This window comes from Panulirus ornatus, chromosome 18 (genome assembly GCF_036320965.1).
Source record: "Panulirus ornatus isolate Po-2019 chromosome 18, ASM3632096v1, whole genome shotgun sequence".
NCBI classification, from domain to species: domain Eukaryota; kingdom Metazoa; phylum Arthropoda; class Malacostraca; order Decapoda; family Palinuridae; genus Panulirus; species Panulirus ornatus.
Genome location: NC_092241.1, coordinates 3119139 through 3145794, shown reverse-complemented (window position 1 = coordinate 3145794; position 26656 = coordinate 3119139). Strand labels below are relative to the sequence as shown.

Sequence of the window (26656 nt, the reverse complement as noted above, 5' to 3'; positions counted from 1 at the left end):
GAGAGATGTGTGGAAATAAAAAGAGCGTGGTTGAGAGAGCAGAAGAGGGTGTTTTGAAATGGTTTGGGCACATGGAGAGAATGAGTGAGGAGAGATTGACCAAGAGGATATATGTGTCGGAGGTGGAGGGAACAAGGAGAAGAGGGAGACCAAATTGGAGGTGGAAAGATGGAGTGAAAAAGATTTTGTGTGATCGGGGCCTGAACATGCAGGAGGGTGAAAGGAGGGCAAGGAATAGAGTGAATTGGAGTCATGTGGTATACAGGGGTTGACGTGCTGTCAGTGGATTGAATCAAGGCATGTGAAGCGTCTGGGGTAAACCATGGAAAGCTGTGTAGGTATGTATATTTGCGTGTGTGGACGTGTGTATGTACATGTGTATGGGGGGGGGGAGGTTGGGCCATTTCTTTCGTCTGTTTCCTTGCGCTACCTCGCAAACGCGGGAGACAGCGACAAAGTATAAAAAAAAAAAAAAAAAAAAAAAAAAAAAAAAATATATATATATATATATATAGATGCTCTGTGGAAGGTATTAAGAATATATGGTGTGGGAGGAAAGTTGTTAGAAGCAGTGAAAAGTTTTTATCGAGGATGTAAGGCATGTGTACGTGTAGGAAGAGAGGAAAGTGATTGGTTCTCAGTGAATGTAGGTTTGCGGCAGGGGTGTGTGATGTCTCCATGGTTGTTCAATTTGTTTATGGATGGGGTTGTTAGGGAGGTAAATGCAAGAGTTTTGGAAAGAGGGGCAAGTATGAAGTCTGTTGGGGATGAGAGAGCTTGGGAAGTGAGTCAGTTGTTGTTCGCTGATGATACAGCGCTGGTGGCTGATTCATGTGAGAAACTGCAGAAGCTGGTGACTGAGTTTGGTAAAGTGTGTGGAAGAAGAAAGTTAAGAGTAAATGTGAATAAGAGCAAGGTTATCAGGTACAGTAGGGTTGAGGGTCAAGTCAATTGGGAGGTGAGTTTGAATGGAGAAAAACTGGAGGAAGTGAAGTGTTTTAGATATCTGGGAGTGGATCTGGCAGCGGATGGAACCATGGAAGCGGAAGTGGATCATAGGGTGGGGGAGGGGGCGAAAATTCTAGGAGCCTTGAAGAATGTGTGGAAGTCGAGAACATTATCTCGGAAAGCAAAAATGGGTATGTTTGAAGGAATGGTGGTTCCAACAATGTTGTATGGTTGCGAGGCGTGGGCTATGGATAGAGTTGTGCGCAGGAGGATGGATGTGCTGGAAATGAGATGTTTGAGGACAATGTGTGGTGTGAGGTGGTTTGATCGAGTAAGTAACATAAGGGTAAGAGAGATGTGTGGAAATAAAAAGAGTGTGGTTGAGAGAGCAGAAGAGGGTGTTTTGAAATGGTTTGGGCACATGGAGAGAATGAGTGAGGAAAGATTGACCAAGAGGATATATGTGTCGAAGGTGGAGGGAGCGAGGAGAAGAGGGAGACCAAATTGGAGGTGGAAAGATGGAGTGAAAAAGATTTTGTGTGATCGGGGCCTGAACATGCAGGAGGGTGAAAGGAGGGCAAGGAATAGAGTGAATTGGAGTGATGTGGTATACCGGGGTTGACGTGCTGTCAGTGGATTGAATCAAGGCATGTGAAGCGTCTGGGGTAAACCATGGAAAGCTGTGTAGGTGTGTATATTTGCGTGTGTGGACGTATGTATATACATGTGTATGGGGGGGGTTGGGCCATTTCTTTCGTCTGTTTCCTTGCGCTACCTCGCAAACGCGGGAGACAGCGACAAAGTATAATAAAAAAATATAAATATATATATATATATATATATATATATATATATATATATATATATATATATATATAGGGGTTGTTAGGGAGGTGAATGCAAGAGTTTTGGAAAGAGGGGCAAGTATGAAGTCTGTTGGGGATGAGAGAGCTTGGGAAGTGAGTCAGTTGTTGTTCGCTGATGATAAAGTGCTGGTGGCTGATTCATCAGAGAAACTGCAGAAGCTGCTGACTGAGTTTGGTACGGTGTGTGAAAGAAGAAAGTTAAGAGTAAATGTGAATAAGAGCAAGGTTATTAGGTACAGTAGGGTTGAGGGTCAAGTCAATTGGGAGGTAAGTTTGAATGGAGAAAAACTGTAGGAAGTAAAGTGTTTTAGATATCTGGGAGTGGATCTGGCAGCGGATGGAACCATGGAAGCGGAAGTGAATCATAGGGTGGGGGAGGGGCGAAAATCCTGGGAGCCTTGAAGAATGTGTGGAAGTCGAGAACATTACCTCGGAAAGCAAAAATGGGTATGTTTGAAGGAATAGTGGTTCCAACAATGTTGTATGGTTGCGAGGCGTGGGCTATGGATAGAGTTGTGCGCAGGAGGATGGATGTGCTGGAAATGAGATGTTTGAGGACAATGTGTGGTATGAGATGGTTTGATCGAGTAAGTTACATAAGGGTAAGAGAGATGTGTGGAAATAAAATGAGTGTGGTTGAGAGAGCAGAAGAGGGTGTTTTGAAATGGTTTGGGCACATGGAGAGAATGAGTGAGGAAAGATTGACCAAGAGGATATATGTGTCGGAGGTGGAGGGAACGAGGTGAAGTGGGAGACCAAATTGGAGGTGGAAAGATGAAGTGAAAAAGATTTTGTGTGATTGGGGCCTGAACATGCAGGAGGGTGAAAGGAGGGCAAGGAATAGAGTGAATTGGATCGATGTGGTATACCTGGGTTGACGTGCTGTCAGTGGATTGAATCAGGGCATGTGAAGCGTCTGGGGTAAACCATGGAAAGCTGTGTAGGTATGTATATTTGCGTGTGTGGACATATGTATATACATGTGTATGGGGGTGGGTTGGGCCATTTCTTTCGTCTGTTTCCTTGCGCTACCTCGCAAATGCGGGAGACAGCGACAAAGCAAAAAAAAAAAAAAAAAAATATATTATATATATACTTTTTCATATTTGTCATTTCCCATGTTAGCATTGTTGTGTTAAGAACAGAGGACTGAGCCTAAAAGAGAAAATCCTCACTTAGCCCCTTCTCTGTTCCATCTTTTGGAAAAGTAACAACTGGAGGGGTGGATTTCCAGTCCCCCACCAACTCACATCTTATGACGTGTAGGGAATATATGGGAAGTATTCTTTCTCCCCATCTTCAGTGATAATTATATTTCATTTCTATTCATCATACTTGTTCACCGTTTCCCACTTCAGCGAGGTAGCGCCAGGAAACAGACTAAGAAAGATATATCCACTCATATATCCATATAAGCCCATGCATGTACATATAAATAAATATACACATATACATACATATATATACACACACACAACCATATACTTATATACACATGTACATATTCATACGAACATGCCTTCATCCATTCCCGGTGCCACCTCACCCCACAGGAAACAGCATCACAACCCCTTGCGTCAGAGAGGCAGCACCAAGAAAACAGACAAAATGCCGCATTCATTCACACTCAGTCTCTAGCTGTCATACCACAACACCCTATCCACAGCCAGGCCCCACAGACCTTTCCATGGTTTATCCTAAACGTTTCAAATACCTGATCCACGTACTCATTTTATCAACCAACTCCTATGGGTGGATAGACAGCTGGACTGACTGTGTAACCAACTGTTACAACTTGACCCTGGGTGGCACATGAATGCATCACAGTAAGGAATGTTAACTGCTACACCACACACGAGGGTCATCTTGCGCTGAAAAAGTTGTTTGCAAGGAATAAACCCCTTTCAGCACAGGCACTGACAAAAAACTTCCATTTTCATCTACTCCAGGCACTCCCCATTTACCAATTATCTTGCCAGTTTCATCACATCCCACTTTCACATTCATATCACCCATTACAACCATGTTCATCGTATTCTCAATACTTCACAATTCCAATCTTTCCTTTCACCTACACTACTCACAACCTTCCCTCCATGCTCTGTAACACCCTCCCACATTCTTGGTGATAGCAAAATTGTTCATCTTTTTTTCCCTCTTCCCCAAAATTTCATTCATTTCCATCCACAACACTCCTCCTTCCATAACCAGCAATCATTTCCACTTTCTTTCCTTACATCCTGCCCTTGAATAACTCTTAAACTTCTCCAGGAACTCCCTCCTTTTCCTCTCGGCAATCATTCCACCTTCATTTAGTACCATTACCCTCAATCACTCATCTCTTTTACTCCTTGACATAATTCAGACTCCAAAGCCTCTTCTTAGCCATCTGTGCCTCACTTTTGACAGGCCACTAACAGAGGGCAACTCTAGTGCAGTGATTTTCATGGGACAGATCTCAGTTGATGCCTTCTGTAAACTTTCATAGTGATGAGAAAAACATTCTCACCAATCAGATACCAGGCCACTCTTCTCATGTGAGATTCTTTGTCAACTAAGTCAGCAGAAGTCTTTTTTAGAACTAAGTATATTATACCTAAATCTTTATCTACCCACATGTGGAATGTGTAGACCCTATAACCACCTGAAACCTGACAATCTATAACACATCAAAAATGTACTTAAACCTATGCTTGAAACAACCTAGGCTTGAAACAACTGTACACTAAAAATATCATCAAGACTTGCAAAGGCATGAAACAACTGAATACTTAAAAATTTCTCTAAGTAAGAAAGATCAGTCTAGCAAGACTTTATCTGCCTACACATGGACTGTATAGACTATAACCAAATGAAACTTCAAAATTCATACCGCCACCAAAAAAGTACTTAAACCTATGCTCATATTTCCATATGGTACAGATATCATCAGCACTCACAAAGGCGTCAAACAAGTATGGGCTACAGAATTTTTCTCTCATTGAAAAAGCTCAGTCTCACACATCAGAAAAAAGCATATTCTTCTCTTTCAGTATCAAAGCCAAAAGGCACACAAACATTTTCCAAGGAAAGTTGTGGCTATAAGTGCTGGGATGCAAAAGTGTGAGCCTCCACAGTAAAATGGTGATTTTTTTTTTGATGAAATAGACCTATGATCTAATCATCCGGAAACTTCAATAAACTTTCTTAAGACAAGAAATTACTACATATCAAGTTTAGCTGATATACACCAAACATTACCTTAACTGCCACAGGGGTAACAAAACTTTGATGAGCAGATGGACTGGACAAATGCTATAAGACAATATTGCAGTGTCAAAGGAAAAAGTATCTGAGGATGCTATGCAATTACCTTTCTCCGTGATGATTCCGTTCTGGCAGCATCAGCTGGAGACAGCGATCTTAATTGGACATACAAGTCTCCCACTGCTTCCCTGCAAATCAAGCAAATTCAAATAGACAATAATAAATGCACTCTATCAGAGAAAACAATCTGGAGGCATAAAACTTTTATTCCTAACAGCATGTCTTGGATGGAACATATATTCTACGTGCACAATAAAAGGCTGTTTGATTCACTGGTGACTAAAGCAAAGAGTGAAAACCATGCTACCATGTGTACAGGGTGTCCCGAAAAATTTTACTCACTTTTTGACACCCTATAACTCACTGAAGTTTTTTTCAGGGTCAATCAGATCTGAAAAAAAATTCAGCAAGTTATAGGGTGTCATAAAGTGTGTACATTTTGGGGGGACTTTTTGACACCCTATAACTCACTGGATTTTTTTCAAGGTCAACTGGATCTGAAAAAAGAAAAAAAAATCAGTGAGTTACAGGGTGTCAAAAAGTGAGTACATACTTTTTGGGACACCCTGTATATGTACATCACCTCAGCCAGCTTTCTGCATAAGAGCAAAGAGTACTGAGCTTCCCTAAGAAAGAGGGCAGAAAAAGTTGACTTTTCCTAATCACATTCAACCCTATCCCATGAAGGAGGTAAAAGACTTGTACCTCTTACTTTCTTTTCTCTTCAACCTAAAATAATGCAATATACAGCATAAAGAAATATCTAGAGGAATAAAGGAAGGTACAAACTATTAAGGGTTGGTAATGAAACAGTGCCTCTAAGTAATACTAGTCCATCAGTTCAAATCTTAACATCCTATTTACTAAAAATAACACTGCCTGGAACCTATTAGAAGGTCTTACTGAGTTCACTAACCAATGATCATTTCAGGATATGTATATTTATCTATCTATTTTCCTTTGTTGCTGTCTCCCGCCTTAGCGAGGTAGCGCAAGGAAACAGACGAAAGAATGGCCCAACCCACCCACATACACATGTATATACATACACGTCCACACACGCAAGTATACATACCTATACATCTCAATGTATACATATATATATACACACAGACATATACATATATACACATGTACATAATTCATACTGTCTGCCTTTAATCATTCCCATCGCCACCCCACCACACATGAAGTAACAACCCCCTCCCCCTTCATGTGCATGAGGTAGTGCTAGGAAAAGACAACAAAGGCCACTTTCATTCACACTCAGTCTCTAGCTGTCATGTAATGCTCCCTTTTCCACATCCAGGCCCCACAAAACTTTCCATGGTTTACCCTAGATGCTTCACATGCCTTGGTTCAATCCATTGACAGCACGTCGACCCCGGTATACCACATTGTTCCAATTCACTCTATTCCTTGCACGCCTTTCACCCTCCTGCATGTTCAGGTGCCAGTCACTCAAAATCTTTTTCACTCCATCTTTCCACTTCCAATTTGGTCTCCCACTTCTCCTCGCTCCCTCCACCTCTGACACATATATCCTCTTGGTCAATCTTTCCTCACTCATTCTTTCCATATGACCAAACCACTTCAAAACACCCTTTCTGCTCTCTCAACTACACTCTTTTTATTACACACATCTCTCTTACCCTATTATTACTTACTTGATCAAATCACCTCACACCACATATTGTCCCCAAACATCTCATTTCCAACACATCCACCCTCCTCTGCACAACTCTATCCATAGCCCACGCTCGCAACCATATAACATTGTTGGAACCACTATTCCTTCAAACATACCCATTTTTGCTTTCCGAGATAATGTTCTGGACTTCCATACATTCTTCAACGCTCCCAGAACTTTCGCCCCCTCCCCCACCCTATGATTCAATTCCGCTTCCATGGTTCCATCCGCTGCCAAATCCACTCCCAGATATCTAAAACACTTCACTTCCTCCAGTTTTTCTCCATTCAAACTTACCTCCCAATTGACTTGTCCCTCAACCCTACTGTACCTAATAACCTTGCTCTTATTCACATTTACTCTCAGCTTTCTTCCTTCACACACTTCACCAAACTCAGTCACCAGCTTCTGCAGTTTCTCACACGAATCAGCCACCAGCGATGTATCATCAGCGAACAACAACTGACTCACTTCCCAAGCTCTCTCATCCACAACAGACTGCATACTTGCCCCTCTTTCCAAAACTCTTGCATTCACCTCCCTAACAACCCCATTCATAAACAAATTAAATTACCATGGAGACATCAAACACACCTGTTGCAAACCTACATTCACTGAGAACCAATCACTTTCCTCTCTTCCTACACGTACACATGCCTTACATTCTCGATAAAAACTTTTCACTGCTTCTAACAACTTGCCTCCCACACCATATATTCTTAATACCTTCACAGAGCATCTCTATCAACTCTATCACATGCCTTCTCCAGGTCCATAAATGCTACATACAAATCCATTTGCTTTTCTAAGGATTTCTCACATACATTCCTCAAAGCAAACGCCTGATCCACACATCCTCTACCACTTCTGAAACCATACAGCTCACTGCTTTTTTCTGGATATGTATACCCTGAAAAACTAGTAAGTATTCATGAAGAAAAATCAAATAATTCATACAAATAACATCAGGAATGAAAGCTATTGCAAGCATAAACAAGAAGACAGAAAATAAGTCCACATACATGAAAGGTAAAATAAGAGAAAGGTAAATCTTCTGATGAAGATTACAAATCCAAGTCATTATCCTCATGCCCAGGTATTACTTAGTTTGAAAGAGTAGTCCTCCTGAGAGGACACGTGGAACACTCAAGTGAGAAGGATAGAAAAAAATTCTTAAAAACATAAAGATGCTGGGGTATCAGAAGGGTTAAAGATGGCTGCTTAGCGAGCCAGCAATTCAGTGGTTGTCAAGTTGCATTCCTCTGACCCACGTGGCTGTCTTTTCTTTCAATCTCTCCTTGTCATACATAACACTTGACAACACTTAACTCACACAGCTCATTCTTTGTAACTCGATAGATTTTCTTGTGGTGAGCACTATGTGATAGCCCTACCTTTTGGGAAAATGTTTGGAGCAACAGATGCAATTAATAGGTAGGAGCATTAGGTAGAAACATTAGGTAAACATAGTCGGTAGGAAAATTAGGTTGTAGTAGTCAGTAGGAACATTAGGTAGGAGCCTCTGCAAACATTGCGCTACACTTGTCCTCTGCCAGTGGCCTGTTAAGGGTTAGGCAATAAAGGCTAAGAAGTGGCACTGGAGTTCACTAGTTATGGAGACTACTGCCACGGCCACCATCATGAGGGAGTTCCAGAATGGAATAGGCATCAGAGATATAGATAGATAAACATGTGCGCGAGATGACGCTAGGAAAAGACAACAAAGGCCACATTCGTTCACACTCAGTCTCTAGCTGTCATGTATAATGCACTGAAACCACAGTTCCCTTTCCACATCCAGGCCCCACAAAACTTTCCATGGTTTACCTCAGACACTTCACATGCCCTGGTTCAATCCATTGACAGCACGTCGACCCCAGTATATCACATCGTTCCAATTCACTCTATTCTTTGCATGCTTTTCACCCTCCTGCATGTTCAGGCCCCAATCAATCAGAATCTTTTTCACTCCATCTTTCCACCTCCAATTTGGTCTCCTACTTCTGCTCGTTCCCTCCACCTCTGACACATACATCCTCTTTGTCAATCTTTCCTCATTCATTCTCTCCATGTGACCAAACCATTCATCGATCAAACCACCTCACTCCAAATAGTGTCCTCAAACATTTCATTTCCAACACATCCATCCTCCTCCTCCCCACAACCCTATCTACAGCCCATGCCTCGCAACCATATAACATTGTTGGAACCATAATTCCTTCAAACATACCCATTTTTGCTCTCCGGGATCACATTCTCACCTTCCACACATTCTTCAATGCTTCCAGAACCTTCGCCCCCTCCCCCACCCTGTGACTCACTTCTGCTACTATGGTTCTATCCGCTGATACATCCACTCCCAGATACCTAAAACACTTCACTTCCTCCAGTTTTTCTCCATCCAAACTTACATCCCAATTAACTTGTCCCTCAACCCTTCTAGGGTATTAACCCTAGTTCCTATTTACATTTACTCTCAGCTTTCTTCTTTCACGCACTTTACCAAACTCGGTCACCAACTTCTGCAGTTTCCCACCAGAATCAGCCACCAGTGCTGTATCATCAGTGAACAACTGACTCACTTCCCCAGCCCTCTCATCCACAACAGATGGAATACCTGCCTCTCTCTCCAAAACTCTTGCATTCACCTCCCTAACAATCCCATCCATAAACAAATTAAACAGCCATAGAGGCAGCCATGCACCCCTGCCACAAACCAACATTCACTGGGAACCAATCACTTTCCTCTCTTCCTACTCGTACAAATGCCTTACATCCTTGGTAAAAACATTTCACTGCTTCTAGCAACTTACCTCCCACACTATATACTCTTAATTTCCACTGCAATACTATCCAAACCTGCTGCCTTGCTGGCTTTCATCTTCCACAAAGCTTTCACTATCTCTTCTCTGTTTACCAAAACATTCTCCCTAATCCTCTCACTTCGCACACCACCTCGACCAAAACACCCTACATCTACCACTCTATCATCTAACACATTCAACAAACCTTCAAAATACTCATTCCATCTCCTTATCACTTCACCACTACTTGTTATCACCTCTCCATTAGCCCCCTTCACCAATATTCCCATTTGCTCTCTTGTCTTATGCACTTTATTTACTTCCTTCCAAAACATCTTTTTTTTATTTTTTTCATTTTGCTTTGTCGCTGTCTCCCATGTTTGCGAGGTAGCGCAAGGAAACAGACAAAAGAAATGGCCCAACCCTACCCCATACACATGTATATACACACACGTCCACACACGCAAATATACATACCTATACATCTCAATGTACACATATATATACACACACAGACACATACATATATACCCATGCACACAATTCACACTGTATGCCTTTATTCATTCCCATCGCCACCTCGCCACACATGGAAAACCATCCCCCTCCCCCCCTCATGTGTGCGAGGTAGCGCTAGGAAAAGACAACAAAGGCCCCATTCGTTCACACTCAGTCTCTATCTGTCATGCAATAATGCCCGAAACCACAGCTCCCTTTCCACATCCAGGCCCCACACAACTTTCCATGGTTTACCACAGACGCTTCACATGCCCTGATTCAATCCACTGACACCACGTCAACCCCAGTATACCACATCGATCCAATTCACTCTATTCCTTGCCCGCCTTTCACCCTCCTGCATGTTCAGGCCCCGATCACTCAAAATCTTTTTCACTCCATCTTTCCACCTCCAATTTGGTCTCCCACTTCTCCTCGTTCCCTCCACCTCCGACACATATATCCTCTTGGTCAATCTTTCCTCACTCATTCTCTCCATGTGCCCAAACCATTTCAAAACACCCTCTTCTGCTCTCTCAACCACGCTCTTTTTATTTCCACACATCTCTCTTACCCTCACATTACTTACTCGATCAAACCACCTCACACCACACATTGTCCTCAAACATCTCATTTCCAGCACATCCACCCTCCTGCGCACAGCTCTATCCATAGCCCACGCCTCGCAACCATACAACATTGTTGGAACCACTATTCCTTCAAACATACCCATTTTTGCTTTCCGAGATAATGTTCTCGACTTCCACACATTCTTCAAGGCTCCCAGGATTTTCGCCCCTTCCCCCACCCTATGATTCACTTCCGCTTCCATGGTTCCATCCGCTGCCAGATCCACTCCCAGATATCTAAAACACTTCACTTCCTCCAGTTTTTCTCCATTCAAACTTACCTCCCAATTGACTTGACCCTCAACCCTACTGTACCTAATAACCTTGCTCTTATTCACATTTACTCTTAACTTTCTTCTTTCACACACTTTACCAAACTCACTCACCAGCTTCTGCAGTTTCTCACATGAATCAGCCACCAGCACTGTATCATCAGCGAACAACAACTGACTCACTTCCCAAGCTCTCTCATCCACAACAGACTGCATACTTGCCCCTCTTTCCAAAACTCTTGCATTCTCCTCCCTAACAACCCCATCCATAAACAAATTAAACAACCATGGAGACATCACACACCCCTGCCGCAAACCTACATTCACTGAGAGCCAATCACTCTCCTCTCTTCCTACACATACACATGCCTTACATCCTCGATAAAAAATTTTCACTGCTTCTAACAACTTGCCTACCACACCATATATTCTTAATACCTTCCACAGAGCATCTCTATCAACTCTATCATATGCCTTCTCCAGATCCATAAATGCTACATACAAATCCATTTGCTTTTCTAAGTATTTCTCACATACAGTCTTCAAAGCAAACACCTGATCCACACATCCTCTACCACTTCTGAAACCACACTGCTCTTCCCCAATCTGATGCTCTGTACATGCCTTCATCCTCTCAATCAATACCCTCCCATATAATTTACCAGGAATACTCAACAAACTTATACCTCTGTAATTTGAGCACTCACTCTTATCCCCTTTGCCTTTGTACAATGGCACTATGCACGCATTCCGCCAATCCTCAGGCACCTCACCATGAGTCATACATACATTAAATAACCTTACCAACCAGTCAACAATACAGTCACCCCCTTTTTTTAATAAATTCCACTGCAATACCATCCAAACCTGCTGCCTTGCCGGCTTTCATCTTCCGCAAAGCTTTTAATACCTCTTCTCTGTTTACTAAATCATTTTCCCTAACCCTCTCACTTTGCACACCACCTCGACCAAGACACCCTATATCTGCCACTCTATCATCAAACACATTCATCAAACCTTCAAAATACTCACTCCATCTCCTTCTCACATCACCACTACTTGTTATCACCTCCCCATTAGTGCCCTTCACTGAAGTTCCCATTTGCTCCCTTGTCTTACGCACTTTATTTACCTCCTTCCAGAACATCTTTTTATTCTCCCTAAAATTTAATGATACTCTCTCACCCCAACTCTCATTTGCCCTCTTTTTCACCTCTTGCACCTTTCTCATGACCTCCTGTCTCTTTCTTTTCCCTGCAAAAATCGTCCAAATGCCTCTCTCTTCTCTTTCACTAATAATCTTACTTCTTCATCCCACCACTCACTACCCTTTCTAATCAACCCACCTCCCACGCTTCTCATGCCACAAGCATCTTTTGTGCAATCCATCACTGATTCCCTAAATACATCCCATTCCTCCCCCACTCCCCTTACTTCCATTGTTCTCATCTTTTTCCATTCTGTACTCAGTCTCTCCTGGTACTTCCTCACACAAGTCTCCTTCCCAAGCTCACTTACTCTCACCACCCTCTTCACCCCAACATTCACTCTTCTTTTCTGAAAACCCATACAAATCTTCACCTTAGCCTCCACAAGATAATGATCAGACATCCCTCCAGTTGCACCTCTCAGCACATTTACATCCAAAAGTCTCTCTTTCGCGCGCCTGTCAATTAACACCTAATCCAATAACGCTCTCTGGCCATCTCTTCTACTTACATACGTATACTTATGTATATCTCGCTTTTTAAACCAGGTATTCCCAATCACCAGTCCTTTTTCAGCACATAAATCTACAAGCTCTTCACCATCTTTTTATTCTCCCTAAAGTTTACTGGTACTCTCTCACCCCAAATCTCATTTGCCCTCTTTCACCTTTTGCACCTTTCTCTTGACCTCCTGCCGCATTCTTTTATATATCTCCCAGTCATTTGCACTACTTCCCTGCAAAAATAGTCCAAACACCTCTCTCTTCTCTTTCACTAACAATCTTACTCCTTACTCCCCCCACTCACTACCCTTTCTAATCTGCCCATCTCCCACCTTTCTCATGCCACAAGCATCCTTTGCACAAGCAATCACTGCTTCCCTAAATACATCCCATTCCTCCCCTACTCCCCTTACATCATTTGCTCTCACCTTTTGCCATTCTGCACTCATTCTCTCCTGGTACCTCCTCACACAAGTCTCCTTTCCAAGCTCACTCACTCTCACCACTCTCTTCACCCCAATATTCTCTCTTCTTTTCTGAAAAACCTCTACAAATCTTCACCTTCGCCTCCACAAGATAATGACCAGACATCCCTCCAGCTGACCCTCTTGGCACATTAACATCCAAAATTCTCTTTTTCACATGCCTATCAATTATCTTTCTTTTTAAACCAGGTATTCCCAATCACCAGTCCATTTTCAGCACACAAATCTACAAGCTCTTCACCATTTCCATTTATGACACTGAACACCCCAAAAACACCAATCTTACCCTCAACTGCCACATTACTCACCTTTGCATCCAAATCACCCATCACTATAACCCAGTCTCGTGCATCATAGCTGCTAATACACTCACTCGGCTGCTCCCAAAACACAATATCATATGGATGCGAAGCATAGGCTATAGATTGGGTTGTGCGAAGGAGGGTGGATGTGTTGGAAATGAAATGTTTGGGGACAATATGTGGTATGAGGTGGTTTGATAAGAGTAAGAAATGAAAGGGTAAGAGAGATGTGTGAAAATAAAAACAACATGCTTTAGAGAGCAATAGAGAGTGTGTTGAAATGGTTTGGATATATGGAGAGAATGAGTGAGTGAGGAAAGAATGATAAAAAAAGATATATGTTTCAGAGGGGAAGGGAACAAGGAGAAGTGGAACACCAAGTTGGAGGTAGAAGGATGGCCTGAAAAAGATGTTGAGCGATCAGGGCCTGAACATGCAAGAGGATGAAAGGCATGCAAGTAATAGAGTGAATTGGGTATAATGAGGTCAATGTGCTGTCAATGGACTGAACCAGGGCATGTGAAATGTCTGGGGGAAATCATGGACAGTGATGTGGATAGGAAGCTGTGGTTTTGTTGCATTACACATGAATGCTACAGAATGAGTGAGAATGGATGTGCCCTTCTATGTCTGTTTCCTGGTGTTAAATTACTGTTTCCTGTGGGGAGGGGTAGTGCCAGAAATGGATGAAGGTGAGCAAGTATGAATATGTATATGTTTGAGTATATGTTTATGTATGTGTATGTATATGTTTTTTTTATACTATTATTATACATGACCGCCATTTCCTGCATCAGCGATGTAGTGCCAGGTAACAGATGAAGAACAGCCCATCCATCATATACACATACATATATACATAAATGCACATACACACACATATACATATCAACAAATACACATATACATACATATACATATACACACATGTACATATTCATACTTGCTCTCCTTCATCTATTCCTGGTATTGCCCTGCCCCACAGGAAACAGCATTGCTACCCCCTGCTTCAGTGAGGAGCACCAGGAAAACAAACAAAAAAGCCACATTTATTCACACTCAGTCTCTAGCTGTCATGTGTAATGCACCAAAACCACAACCCTCTATCCACATCCAGGCCTCACAGAAACTTTCCACGGTTAACCCCAGACGCTTCACATGCCCTGATTCAGTCCATTGACAGCATGATGACCCTGGTACACCAAATCATTCCAATTCACTCTATTCCTTGCACACCTTTCACCCCCTGTATATTCAGGCTCTAATCACTAAAAATCTTTTTCACTCCATCCTTCCATCTCCACTTTGGTCTCCCATTTATCCTTGTTCCTTCCACCTCTTACATATATATATATATGTCTCCTCTTTATCAATCTTTCCTCACTCATTCTCTCCATATGTCTAAACCATTTCAACACACAATCTTCTGCTCTCTCAATCACACTCTTTATTTCCACATCTCTTTTACCCTTTCATTACTTACTCATTCAAACCATCTCACACCACATATTGTCCTCATACATTTCATTTCCAACACATCCACCCTCCTCCACACAACCATATATACATGTGTGTATGTATATATTTCTCATACATATTCGCCACTTCATGAAGTAGCGAGGTAGCGCTAAGAACTGAGGACTGAGCCCTAGAAGGAACATGTTTTTTTTTTTTTTTTTTTTTTCTTATACCTCGTCGCCGTCTCCCGCGTTTGCGAGGTAGCGCAAGGAAACAGACGAAAGAAATGGCCCAACCCCCCCCATACACATGTACATACATACGTCCACACACGCAAATATACATACCTACACAGCTTTCCATGGTTTACCCCGGACGCTTCACATGCCTTGATTCAATCCACTGACAGCACGTCAACCCCTGTATACCACATCGCTCCAATTCACTCTATTCCTTGCCCTCCTTTCACCCTCCTGCATGTTCAGGCCCCGATCACACAAAATCCTTTTCACTCCATCTTTCCACCTCCAATTTGGTCTCCCTCTTCTCCTTGTTCCCTCCACCTCCGACACATATATCCTCTTGGTCAATCTTTCCTCACTCATTCTCTCCATGTGCCCAAACCACTTCAAAACACCCTCTTCTGCTCTCTCAACCACGCTCTTTTTATTTCCACACATCTCTCTTACCCTTACGTTACTTACTCGATCAAACCACCTCACACCACACATTGTCCTCAAACATCTCATTTCCAGCACATCCATCCTGCGCACAACTCTATCCATAGCCCACGCCTCGCAACCATACAACATTGTTGGAACCACTATTCCTTCAAACATACCCATTTTTGCTTTCCGGGATAATGTTCTCGACTTCCACACATTTTTCAAGGCTCCCAAAATTTTTGCCCCCTCCCCCACCCTATGATCCACTTCCGCTTCCATGGTTCCATCCGCTGACAGATCCACTCCCAGATATCTAAAACACTTCACTTCCTCCAGTTTTTCTCCATTCAAACTCACCTCCCAATTGACTTGACCCTCAACCCTACTCTACCTAATAACCTTGCTCTTATTCACATTTACTCTTAACTTTCTTCTTCCACACACTTTACCAAACTCCGTCACCAGCTTCTGCAGTTTCTCACATGAATCCGCCATGAAGGAACATGTATGTACATATATTTACTATATGTGTGTGTATGTAGATGTCCAGATCCATAAATGCTACATAAAAATCCATTTGCTTTTCTAAGTATTTCTCAAATACATTCTTCAAAGCAAACACCTCATTCACACATCCTCTACCACTTCTGAAACCACACTGCTCTTCCCCAATCTGATGCTCTGTACACTCCTTCACCCTCTTAATCAATACCCTCCCATATAATTTCCCAGGAATACTCAACAAACTTATACCTCTGTAATTTGAGCACTCAACTTTATCCCCTCTGCCTTTGTACAATGGCACTATGCAAGCATTCTGCCAAGCCTCAGGCACCTCACCATGAGTTATACACACATTAAATAACCTTACCAACCAGTCAACAACACAGTAACCCCGTTTTTTAATATATTCCACTGCAATACCATCCAAATCCGTTGCCTTGCCAGCTTTCATCTTCCAGAAAGCTTTTACTAGCTCATCTCTGTTTACCAAATCATTCTCCCTGACCCTCTCACTTTGCACACCACCTTGACCAAAACACCCTATATCTGCTGCTCTGTCATCAAACACATTCAACAAACCTTCAAAATATTCACTCCATCTCCTCACATCACCACTACTTGTTATCACCTCCCCAATAGCCCCCTTCAATGGTGTTCCCATTTGTTCCCTTGTCTTAAGCACTTTATTTGCCTCCTTCCAAAACATCTTTTAATTCTTCCTAAAATTTAATGATACTCTCTCACCCTAACTCTCATTTGCCCTCTTTTTCACCTCTTGCACCTTTCTCTTGACCTCCTGCCTCTTTCTTTTATACATCTCCCACTCATTTGCATTATTTCCCTGCAAAAATCGTCCAAATGGCTCTCACTTCTCTTTCACTAATAATCTTACTTCTTCATCCCATCACTCTCTACCCTTTCTAATCTGTCCACCTCCCACATTTCTCATGCCACAAGCATCTTTTGCGCAAGCCATCGCTGCTTCTGTAAATACATCCCATTCCTCCCCCACTCCCCTTATGTCCTTTGTTCTCACCTTTGTCCATTCTGTACTCAGTCTCTCCTGGTACTTCCTCACACAAGTCTCCTTTCCAAGCTCACTTACTCTCACCACTCTCTTCACCCCAACATTCTCTCTTCTTTTCTGAAAACCTCTACAAATCTTCACCTATGCCTCCACATGATAATGATCAGACATCCCTCCAGTTGCACCTCTCAGCACATTAACATCCAAAAGTCTCTCTTTTGCATGCCTATTAATTATCACATAACCCAATAATGCTCTCTGGCCATATCTCCTACTTACATACATATACTTATGTATATCTCTTTTTAAACCAGGTATTCCCAATCTCCAGTCCTTTTTCAGTGCACAAATCTACAAGCTCTTCACCATTTCCATTTACAACACTGAGCACTCCATGTACACCAATTATTCCCTCAACTGCCACATTACTCATCTTTGCATTCAAATCATCCATCCCTATATCCGGTCACGTGCATCAAAACTACTAACATACTCACTCAGCTGCTCCCAAAACACTTGACTCTCATGATCTTTCTTCTCATGCCCAGGTACGTATGCACCAATAATCACCCATCTCTCTCCATCCACTTTCAGTTTTACCCATATCAATCTAGAGTTTACTTTCTTACACTCTATCACATACTCCCACCACTCGTGTTTCAGGAGTAGTGCTACTCCTTCCCTTGCTCTTGTCCTCTCACCAACCTCTGACTTTACTCCCAAGACATTCCGAGACCACTCTTCCCCTTTACCCTTGAGGCATATGATAGAGTTGATAGAGATGCTCTGTGGAAGGTATTAAGAATATATGGTGTGGAGGCAAGTTGTTAGAAAGTAAAAAGACTTTATCAAGGATGTAAGGCATGTGTATGAGTAGGAAGAAAGGAAAGTGATTGGTTCTCAGTGAATGTCAGTTTATGGCAGGTTCAAGGCTCCCAGGATTTTCGCCCCCTCCCCCACTCTATGATACACTTCCGCTTCCATGGTTCCATCCGCTGCCAGATCCACTCCCAGATATCTAAAACACTTTACTTCCTCCAGTTTTCCTCCATTCAAACATACCTCCCAGTTGACTTGACCCTCAACCTTACTGTACCTAATAACCTTGCTCTTATTCACATTTACTCTTAACTTTCTTCTTTCACACACTTTGCCACTTTACCAAACTCAGTCACTAGCTTCTGCAGTTTCTCACATGAATCAGCCACCAGCGCTGTATCATCAGCGAACAACAAGAATGTGAAGAATGCGTGGAAGTCGAGAACATTATCTCGGAAAGCAAAAATGGGTATGTTTGAAGGAATAGTGGTTCCAACAATGTTGTATGGTTGCGAGGCGTGGGCTATGGATAGAGTTGTGCGCAGGAGGATGGATGTGCTGGAAATGAGATGTTTGAGGACAATGTGTGGTGTGAGGTGGTTTGATCGAGTGAGTAACGTAAGGGTAAGAGAGATGTGTGGAAATAAAAAGAGCGTGGTTGAGAGAGCAGAAGAGGGTGTTTTGAAGTGGTTTGGGCACATGGAGAGAATGAGTGAGGAAAGATTGACCAAGAGGATATATGTGTCGGAGGTGGAGGGAACGAGGAGAAGAGGGAGACCAAATTGGAGGTGGAAAGATGGAGTGAAAAAGATTTTGTGTGATCGGGGCCTGAACATGCAGGAGGGTGAAAGGAGGGCAAGGAATAGAGTGAATTGGAGCGATGTGGTATACCGGGGTTGACGTGCTGTCAGTGGATTGAATCAAGGCATGTGAAGCGTCTGGGGTAAACCATGGAAAGCTGTGTAGGTATGTATATTTGCGTGTGTGGACGTATGTATATACATGTGTATGGGGGGGGTTGGGCCATTTCTTTCGTCTGTTTCCTTGCGCTACCTCGCAAACGCGGGAGACAGCGACAAAGTATAATAAAAAAAATAAAAAAAATATATATATGTATACGTTGAGATGTATAGGTATGTATATGTGAGTGTGTTGACATGTATGTATATACATGTGTATGTGGGTGGGTTGAGCCATTCTTTCGTCTGTTTCTTTACGCTACTTCACTAACTCGGGAGACAGTGACTATGTATAATAAGAAAAAAAAAATGAGTGGATGGGTCTTTGTCTGTTTCCTGGCATTACCTCACTAGTGCAGGAAATGGCAATCAACTACAATACATAAATGATATAAAAGATTTAATTACCTGCCAATTTCCAAAAATATGCTGGAAAGAGCTGAGATAAGTTCATCATACACTCTAGCATGGGAAATGTACTTAAACCAACTACCTTCAATTCTTCCCCCTAGATAAATGTCTAAGAGCATCACTGGATAGAATAACATCTTATCATGAGTTACAGAGCCAAATCTCAAGAAGGGTAAAAGTTCACCTAAAGAAGTGAATGGGGGATTAAGGTACAGCGAGCCAAATCTCAAGAAGGGTAAAAGTGCGAGTATAAAGGTGAATGGGGGATTAAGGTAAAACATAGTCTTTCCATTCTGGACCTATTCAACTGAAAAATAGACATGGGATAGGTAACAGAGGTCAAGTCTTAATCCAGGCTGTGAGAATGAGTTATCTGTGAAGTGTACAAGTAAAGCTGGGGTCCTTTAAGGATTAATAAACAGTATGTTCACATCACACCCCTCAGCAAAATAGACACAGCAAAAGTTGCTTGAAAGAACAATCTTTTGAAATTACATATATCAAAATTGAGACTGACATATCTGAAGCAGGGCACTTCATCATAATCCTCATTGCCACATAAGACTTTGTTGCAGGATTTAATGTCTTTATTTAATGATTTAAAGTGGTAAAGTGAACCATACAACATACACTAGTTTCAACACAATATATTCACAGATAATTTGACTGTTTTGAAGACATACAAAACAAAAAAGACAATACCTCACACAGAATAACAAGATTGGATAAGTTGTCCAGGATTTAATGGCCAAAAGAATCACGGCAATGAGAACTTGTGGTTTTGTTGCATCATATGATAGCAGCACATCACCATCAACCAATGCACCAAACGTCATGTAACCATAATTGGCAGAAATGGTATATACTAATAAGCACGCCTGTAACTGCTGAAACACATGCCTGGAAAAATTTACAGAGATTCAGTACTGTTATGAAAGGTATAAGTCACATGAATATAAAAAGAATTCCAAGTTGAAATGGCATATTCCTGTGATAAAGTCCAAAATACATTAAGATTTCTTTCATGACTTAAGGACAAATTCTAATGGATGTTATACTACTGGAATCTTTTAAGCTAGATTAAAATGTCTGCTAACTGTCACATGCTAAGTTCCTCGGTTAAATCACTGAAATACTCATACCCTGGCCCATGTGACTGTTCATGACTTCTCTCATTCAGTTTATAAACTACAGAACAATCAAATCTGAAAATATGATGAGAATTTTATGTTGCTGGTTGCATCCACCTCCGAAGCTCCAACCATGCCCAGCAATTGCTGGCTACACCCTTTTCTGAACCTCCCATCACACCAAGCTGTTGCTGGCTATACCCGCCTCCATCACAGAGTGCCCTGCTTACTGCATTAATTTTTTCTTTGTTTTATTACCTTACAATGCTATTTCCTTGATCTCTGACCTTTTAACTTCATGCCACCTATTGAAGATGTTCATTACAGTGAACTTAAATCATTTCAAGGAAATGAAATCACCTCCAAAATCAATTAAAGGTGCAGCAGTAACCTTGACCTTATACCTTTTGACTAAAATCAGTGGTGATCTTTATCTTCCTTTAAAATTTCTTCCATCATACCAAATTATAATAAAACTGGACAATGAGTTTTGCATTTAACTTGCAAAAACTAAACTGTGGGACGACAGATGTACAGATCATGGTCCCTACTGAAGACTTTTTTAAGGCTTTTTAAGAATATCATGACCAATGAACAAAATTCTTTCCCAATGTCATGCTCTGTGCTATTTGCTACAAGTGTTTAAAGATCGGCATGGCATGAGCTTCAACTCTTCACCTTTCTCTTTAATTTGTAATTCCACATCCTTCAATTCTGACTTCCTCTCCTTCAGTCTTTTCTCCCTGTACCTGATTTTGAAGAAAGGTCTCCCATGTAACTCCCAGTTTTCCCTACTGTCCATGCCAACTTGTCTGCATCTCCATCTTGCCACATGCACATTTCATGAAGAGTTCCTTCTTCTTAATTGTTCCTAGTTCTTTCTCATTTCTTCCTCAGGCATTGTTGGTCTGTCATCTTTTTCTTCTTTCCCTCTTATCTATAAGCTCTATATTTAGCCTTTGTAGCTACAACAAAGCTCACCAAGTCTTTCGTGATGGGTACATCATAGACTCCAAAGATAGTGACATAATAATGCATCCGTTTATGTGCAACTTGGTATCTTCCTGCAGTTGCAAATTTCACCTTTTTGTGTACTGAAAATTGTGCTCAACCTTACCCTGACCATGGAATAGAAGAAGAATCTTTCTATACATATCCCACACTTCTGGGTAATCTTCCATCTTCTCACACAGATATGTTTCCATTTGTGAGCCTGGGTCATCAGCGCTGGAGGAGTGAAAGCTCACATCCCTGGCTCCTACATCCAACACATCATCAAATTGCTAATGAGGGAGTCACCTCCAGCAATGCTATTCAACTGGTCGGATTGGAGTAACTGTTATGTGAATTTCTTCAAGTTTTTTTGGCATGTCTTTGTGTTACAATACATATTTGGGTATTTTAGGGTGGATTTTTCCTGTTTTTTGACATTACTAACATAACTTTTAAGTAATCTAAGTCGAAGACTATCACTTTCAGATGGCTGATAGAGCCTTTTCTAGGGAGTTCTTTCACAACAGAATCCACCTTAATGTCAACAGGCAAAAGACTCTGAGAAACCCTGATTTCTTTATTCTGTTGCATCTATTTTGCTTTTCTAACAGATGAGACTTTCAGGTGTTCCTTTTTGATGATGTTTAAGTGAGCTCCTGATCAATCCTGTAAACTCTATGCTCTAATTAATGTCAGACTCATATTTTATCAGGAAAAGCAAGAAGTTTTAGACAAAACCTCTAAGAATTGGAACTTAGTACTTCTGGGCAGATGTTGCTATCATTAAACATTGTTCTGTGAACCACTGCTCTGCAAGGATCACCTGTAGATACGTATGACGTTTACCTTTTTTCATTCCCTTGGCACTCTTCCTCTCTTTAATGATATCTATTTCAAGAGGTTTATCTTCAGCACTTATGGGAAAATTTCATCAGGACCACAAGCCTTGTATGGGTCAAGTCCTTTTACAATTTTGTTTGTATCCTTCTTAGATTTTTTTTCATACCTGTTCACCATTTCCCACATGAGCAAGGTAACATCATGAACAAATGAAGAAAAGAAAAGGACTCACTCACTCACAATCATTCTCTAGTTGTTATATATGATTCCCCAAAACCACAGCCCCTATCCACAACCAAACCCTACAGACCTCTTTGTGGTTTTCCCCAGCTGTTCCATTTACCCTGATGCAGTCTACAGACAGCAAATTGCCCCTCTGTACTTTGTCACTCCAATTCAATCTATTCCATGCATACCTTTCACCCTCCTGCATGTTCAGGCCCCAAACACTCATAATCTTTTTTACTCCATCCTTCCATCTCCAATTTGGCCTCCCCTTCTCATTGTCCCCTCTACTTTTGACACAAATTCTTTTTGTCAACTTCTCCTTAGTCATTCTTTCCAGACAGCATTCCAGCAAACCCACTTAAGCTCTCTCAATCACACTCTACTTATTACCACAATTCTGTTTTATCCTTTTGTTATTTAATCAAACCACCTCATGCCCCATAATGTGCATGGATATTTCATTTCCATCATTTCCACACTCTGCACATCCTCATTCAAAAAGCCCCTGCCTCATATCTATACAAAACTGTTGGGACTACTATACCTTTACACATACCTATTTTTGAACTTCCAGATAATATACTCTCTTTTCCACACACACCTCAATGCTTCCTTAACCTTCATCAAACCTTCAACTCAAATCTGCTTCCATTGTTCCATTCGCTGCCATGTCCACTCTCAGGTATAACACTCAACTTCCTCCAAATTTTCTCCGTTCAAACTTGCACTCCAACTAACCAATCCCTATGTACTGATAAACCTAATAACCTTGCTTATATTCACATTTATTCTCAACTTTCTTTCACACTCTTCCAAAATCAAACACCAACTTCTGCAGTTTCTCACTCAAATCTGTCACCAGCAATGTATTGTCAGCAAACAACAACCAAAACTTCCCAGGTCCCCCTCATCCCTCTCTCCAAGACCAATGCATTTACCTACTTCACCACCCCATCCAAACAACAAGGTGACATCACTCACCCCTGTTGTTGACCCATCTTCACTAAGAACAGCTTACCTTCCTCTCTACCTACTCACACACATGTATTACACTCTCGGTGAACACTTCTCTCTGCTTCTAGCAGCTTTCCTTCCATGCCATATATTTCTAAGGCCTTTGAACATTATTATGGTTTTATGGTTATTATGGTTTCTCTAGATTCATCAATGCCTTGTATAATTCCTTCCATTTCTCTACTCCTCACACATTCTTTAAAGCAAATACATCCTATGTCATTCCTGAAACTACACTTTTCCTTCCCAATCTTTACATGCCTTTACTATTATGCTTTCTCTAGATCCATAAATGCCATATACAGATCCTTCTGTTTCTCTATTGCTCACACACATCCTGAAAAGCAAATACATTTTCTGTCACTCCTGAAACTACACTGTTCCTCTCTAATCTTTATATGATCTTTACATGCCTTCACCCTCTCAATCACCACTCTTTTACAAGGTACATTCAACAAACTTATATCTCTACAGTTCAAACACACCCTTGTTCTCCTAGGATTTATACAATGGCACTATACATGCATTCTGCCAATCCTCAAGCATACATATAAGCATACAAGCATACATACAATGAAAATCCTAATTAACCAATCAACAACAAAGGCATCCCCTTTCTTCAGAAATTCGATTGCAATACCATCTACTCCAGCCACATTCCACTTTATATAAAGAACTCACCACCACTTCTTTCTTCACCAAACCACTCTCTATGACTCTCTCACTTTGCATAATTCGCAAAACCAATCACTCCATATCTGCCACTTTAATAATCAAACCACATTCAACAGTCCTTCAAAATACTCAATCCATCTGTTACCACTTTCCCCTTTGCCCTCTTCACTGATGTACCCAATTGTTCTCCTGTTTATCTCATACCAATCAACTCCTTCAAAACATCTTATTCTCTCTGAAATTTACTGATACTCCCTTACCCCAAATCTAATCTGTCCTCTTAAATCTTAAAACTCCTGCACCTTCCCCTTGACATCCTGCTGCTATGTCTTGTACATCTAGTCATTTGCATTCTTTCCCTGTAAGTACTCCCCATACACCTCTTTTTTCTCTTCCACTAACAACTTTACTTATCATCCTACAACTCATTACCCTTTCTCACATGCCCACCTCCCTTCTTCGCTTGCCACTCACTTCTCTTGCACATGCCAGTACTGCTTCCTTACATACCTCCCATATCTCACTTACTCCCATTGCTTTGTCTCACCTTTTGCCATTCTACACCCAATCTCTCCTTGCATTTCTTCACACAAGTCACTTGCGTTCTCATTCATATAATTTCCTCTTTTATGAAACTGCTACAAATCTCCATCCTTGCCTTCACCAAGTACTGATCAGACATCCCAGACCCTATCAACAGCCCTTTTCAGCACTTTCACCCCCTCCCAATTCCATCTACCTGGTGTTGGGGCTTTAGTGTCGTCCACTGTGAAAACACTTCTTAACTTGTTATGTAGCTCCTCAGATATCCCTATATCATTCCCTGCAATTCTTCTCTCTGTATCCCTTAGCATGATTAGCTACTCTTTAACTAACAATTGACTTAAGAATTTATGGAAAATTTTGGATTTTCTCCTATCTTACCAACAATATTCTTTTGAAAGTTTCTATGTTCCTTCTTTCTTAAACTGCCATACACATTTCTTATTTTCTCATACCTTGCAAATGCTGCTGGCTGGAGTGCTACCTATATCTTTGCTATTGCACATCTTGAAGCACCTTTTCTTTTAGATTTTTTTTTTTCTTTTTTTTTGCTTTGTCGCTGTCTCCCGCATTTGCGAGGTAGCGCAAGGAAACAGACGAAAGAAATGGCCCAACCCACCCCCATACACATGTATATACATACGTCCACACATGCAAATATACATACCTACACAGCTTTCCATGGTTTACCCCAGACGCTTCACATGCCTTGATTCAATCCACTGACAGCACGTCAGCCCCGGTATACCACATCGCTCCAATTCACTCTATTCCTTGCCCTCCTTTCACCCTCCTGCATGTTCAGGCCCCGATCACACAAAATCTTTTTCACTCCATCTTTCCACCTCCAATTTGGTCTCCCTCTTCTCCTCGTTCCCTCCACCTCCGACACATATATCCTCTTGGTCAATCTTTCCTCACTCATTCTCTCCATGTGCCCAAACCATTTCAAAACACCCTCTTCTGCTCTCTCAACCACGCTCTTTTTATTTCCACACATCTCTCTTACCCTTACGTTACTTACTCGATCAAACCACCTCACACCACACATTGTCCTCAAACATCTCATTTCCAGCACATCCATCCTCCTGCGCACAACTCTATCCATAGTCCACGCCTCGCAACCATACAACATTGTTGGAACCACTATTCCTTCAAACATACCCATTTTTGCTTTCCGAGATAATGTTCTCGACTTCCACACATTCTTCAAGGCTCCCAGAATTTTCGCCCCCTCCCCCACCCTATGATCCACTTCCGCTTCCATGGTTCCATCCGCTGCCAGATCCACTCCCAGATATCTAAAACACTTCACTTCCTCCAGTTTTTCTCCATTCAAACTCATCTCCCAATTGACTTGACCCTCAACCCTACTGTACCTAATAACCTTGCTCTTATTCACATTTACTCTTAACTTTCTTCTTTCACACACTTTACCAAACTCAGTCACCAGCTTCTGCAGTTTCTCACATGAATCAGCCAACAGCGCTGTATCATCAGCGAACAACAACTGACTCACTTCCCAAGCTCTCTCATCCCCAACAGACTTCATACTTGCCCCTCTTTCCAAAACTCTTGCATTCACCTCCCTAACAACCCCATCCATAAACAAATTAAACAACCATGGAGACATCACACACCCCTGCCGCAAACCTACATTCACTGAGAACCAATCACTTTCCTCTCTTCTTACATGTACACATGCCTTACATCCTCGATAAAAACTTTTCACTGCTTCTAACAACTTGCCTCCCACACCATATATTCTTAATACCTTCCACAGAGCATCTCTATCAACTCTATCATATGCCTTCTCCAGATCCATAAATGCTACATACAAATCCATTTGCTTTTCTAAGTCATTCTCACATACATTCTT

General features: G+C 41.6%; 1 protein-coding gene across 1 annotated transcript in view; it reads right to left on the bottom strand.

Annotated features, from left to right (window-relative positions):
- The window catches only part of LOC139754958 (sodium-coupled neutral amino acid transporter 7-like), a 151746-nt gene that overhangs the window by 44605 nt on the left and 80485 nt on the right, over positions 1–26656 (bottom strand). Inside the window, exons 8-10 of the mRNA XM_071672784.1 lie at positions 26471–26482; positions 20057–20241; positions 5167–5248 (exon numbers count right to left, since the gene is read on the bottom strand). Of these exons, the coding sequence (XP_071528885.1) occupies positions 5167–5248; positions 20057–20241; positions 26471–26482 (279 nt within the window). The remainder of the gene's footprint in view (positions 1–5166; positions 5249–20056; positions 20242–26470; positions 26483–26656) is intronic.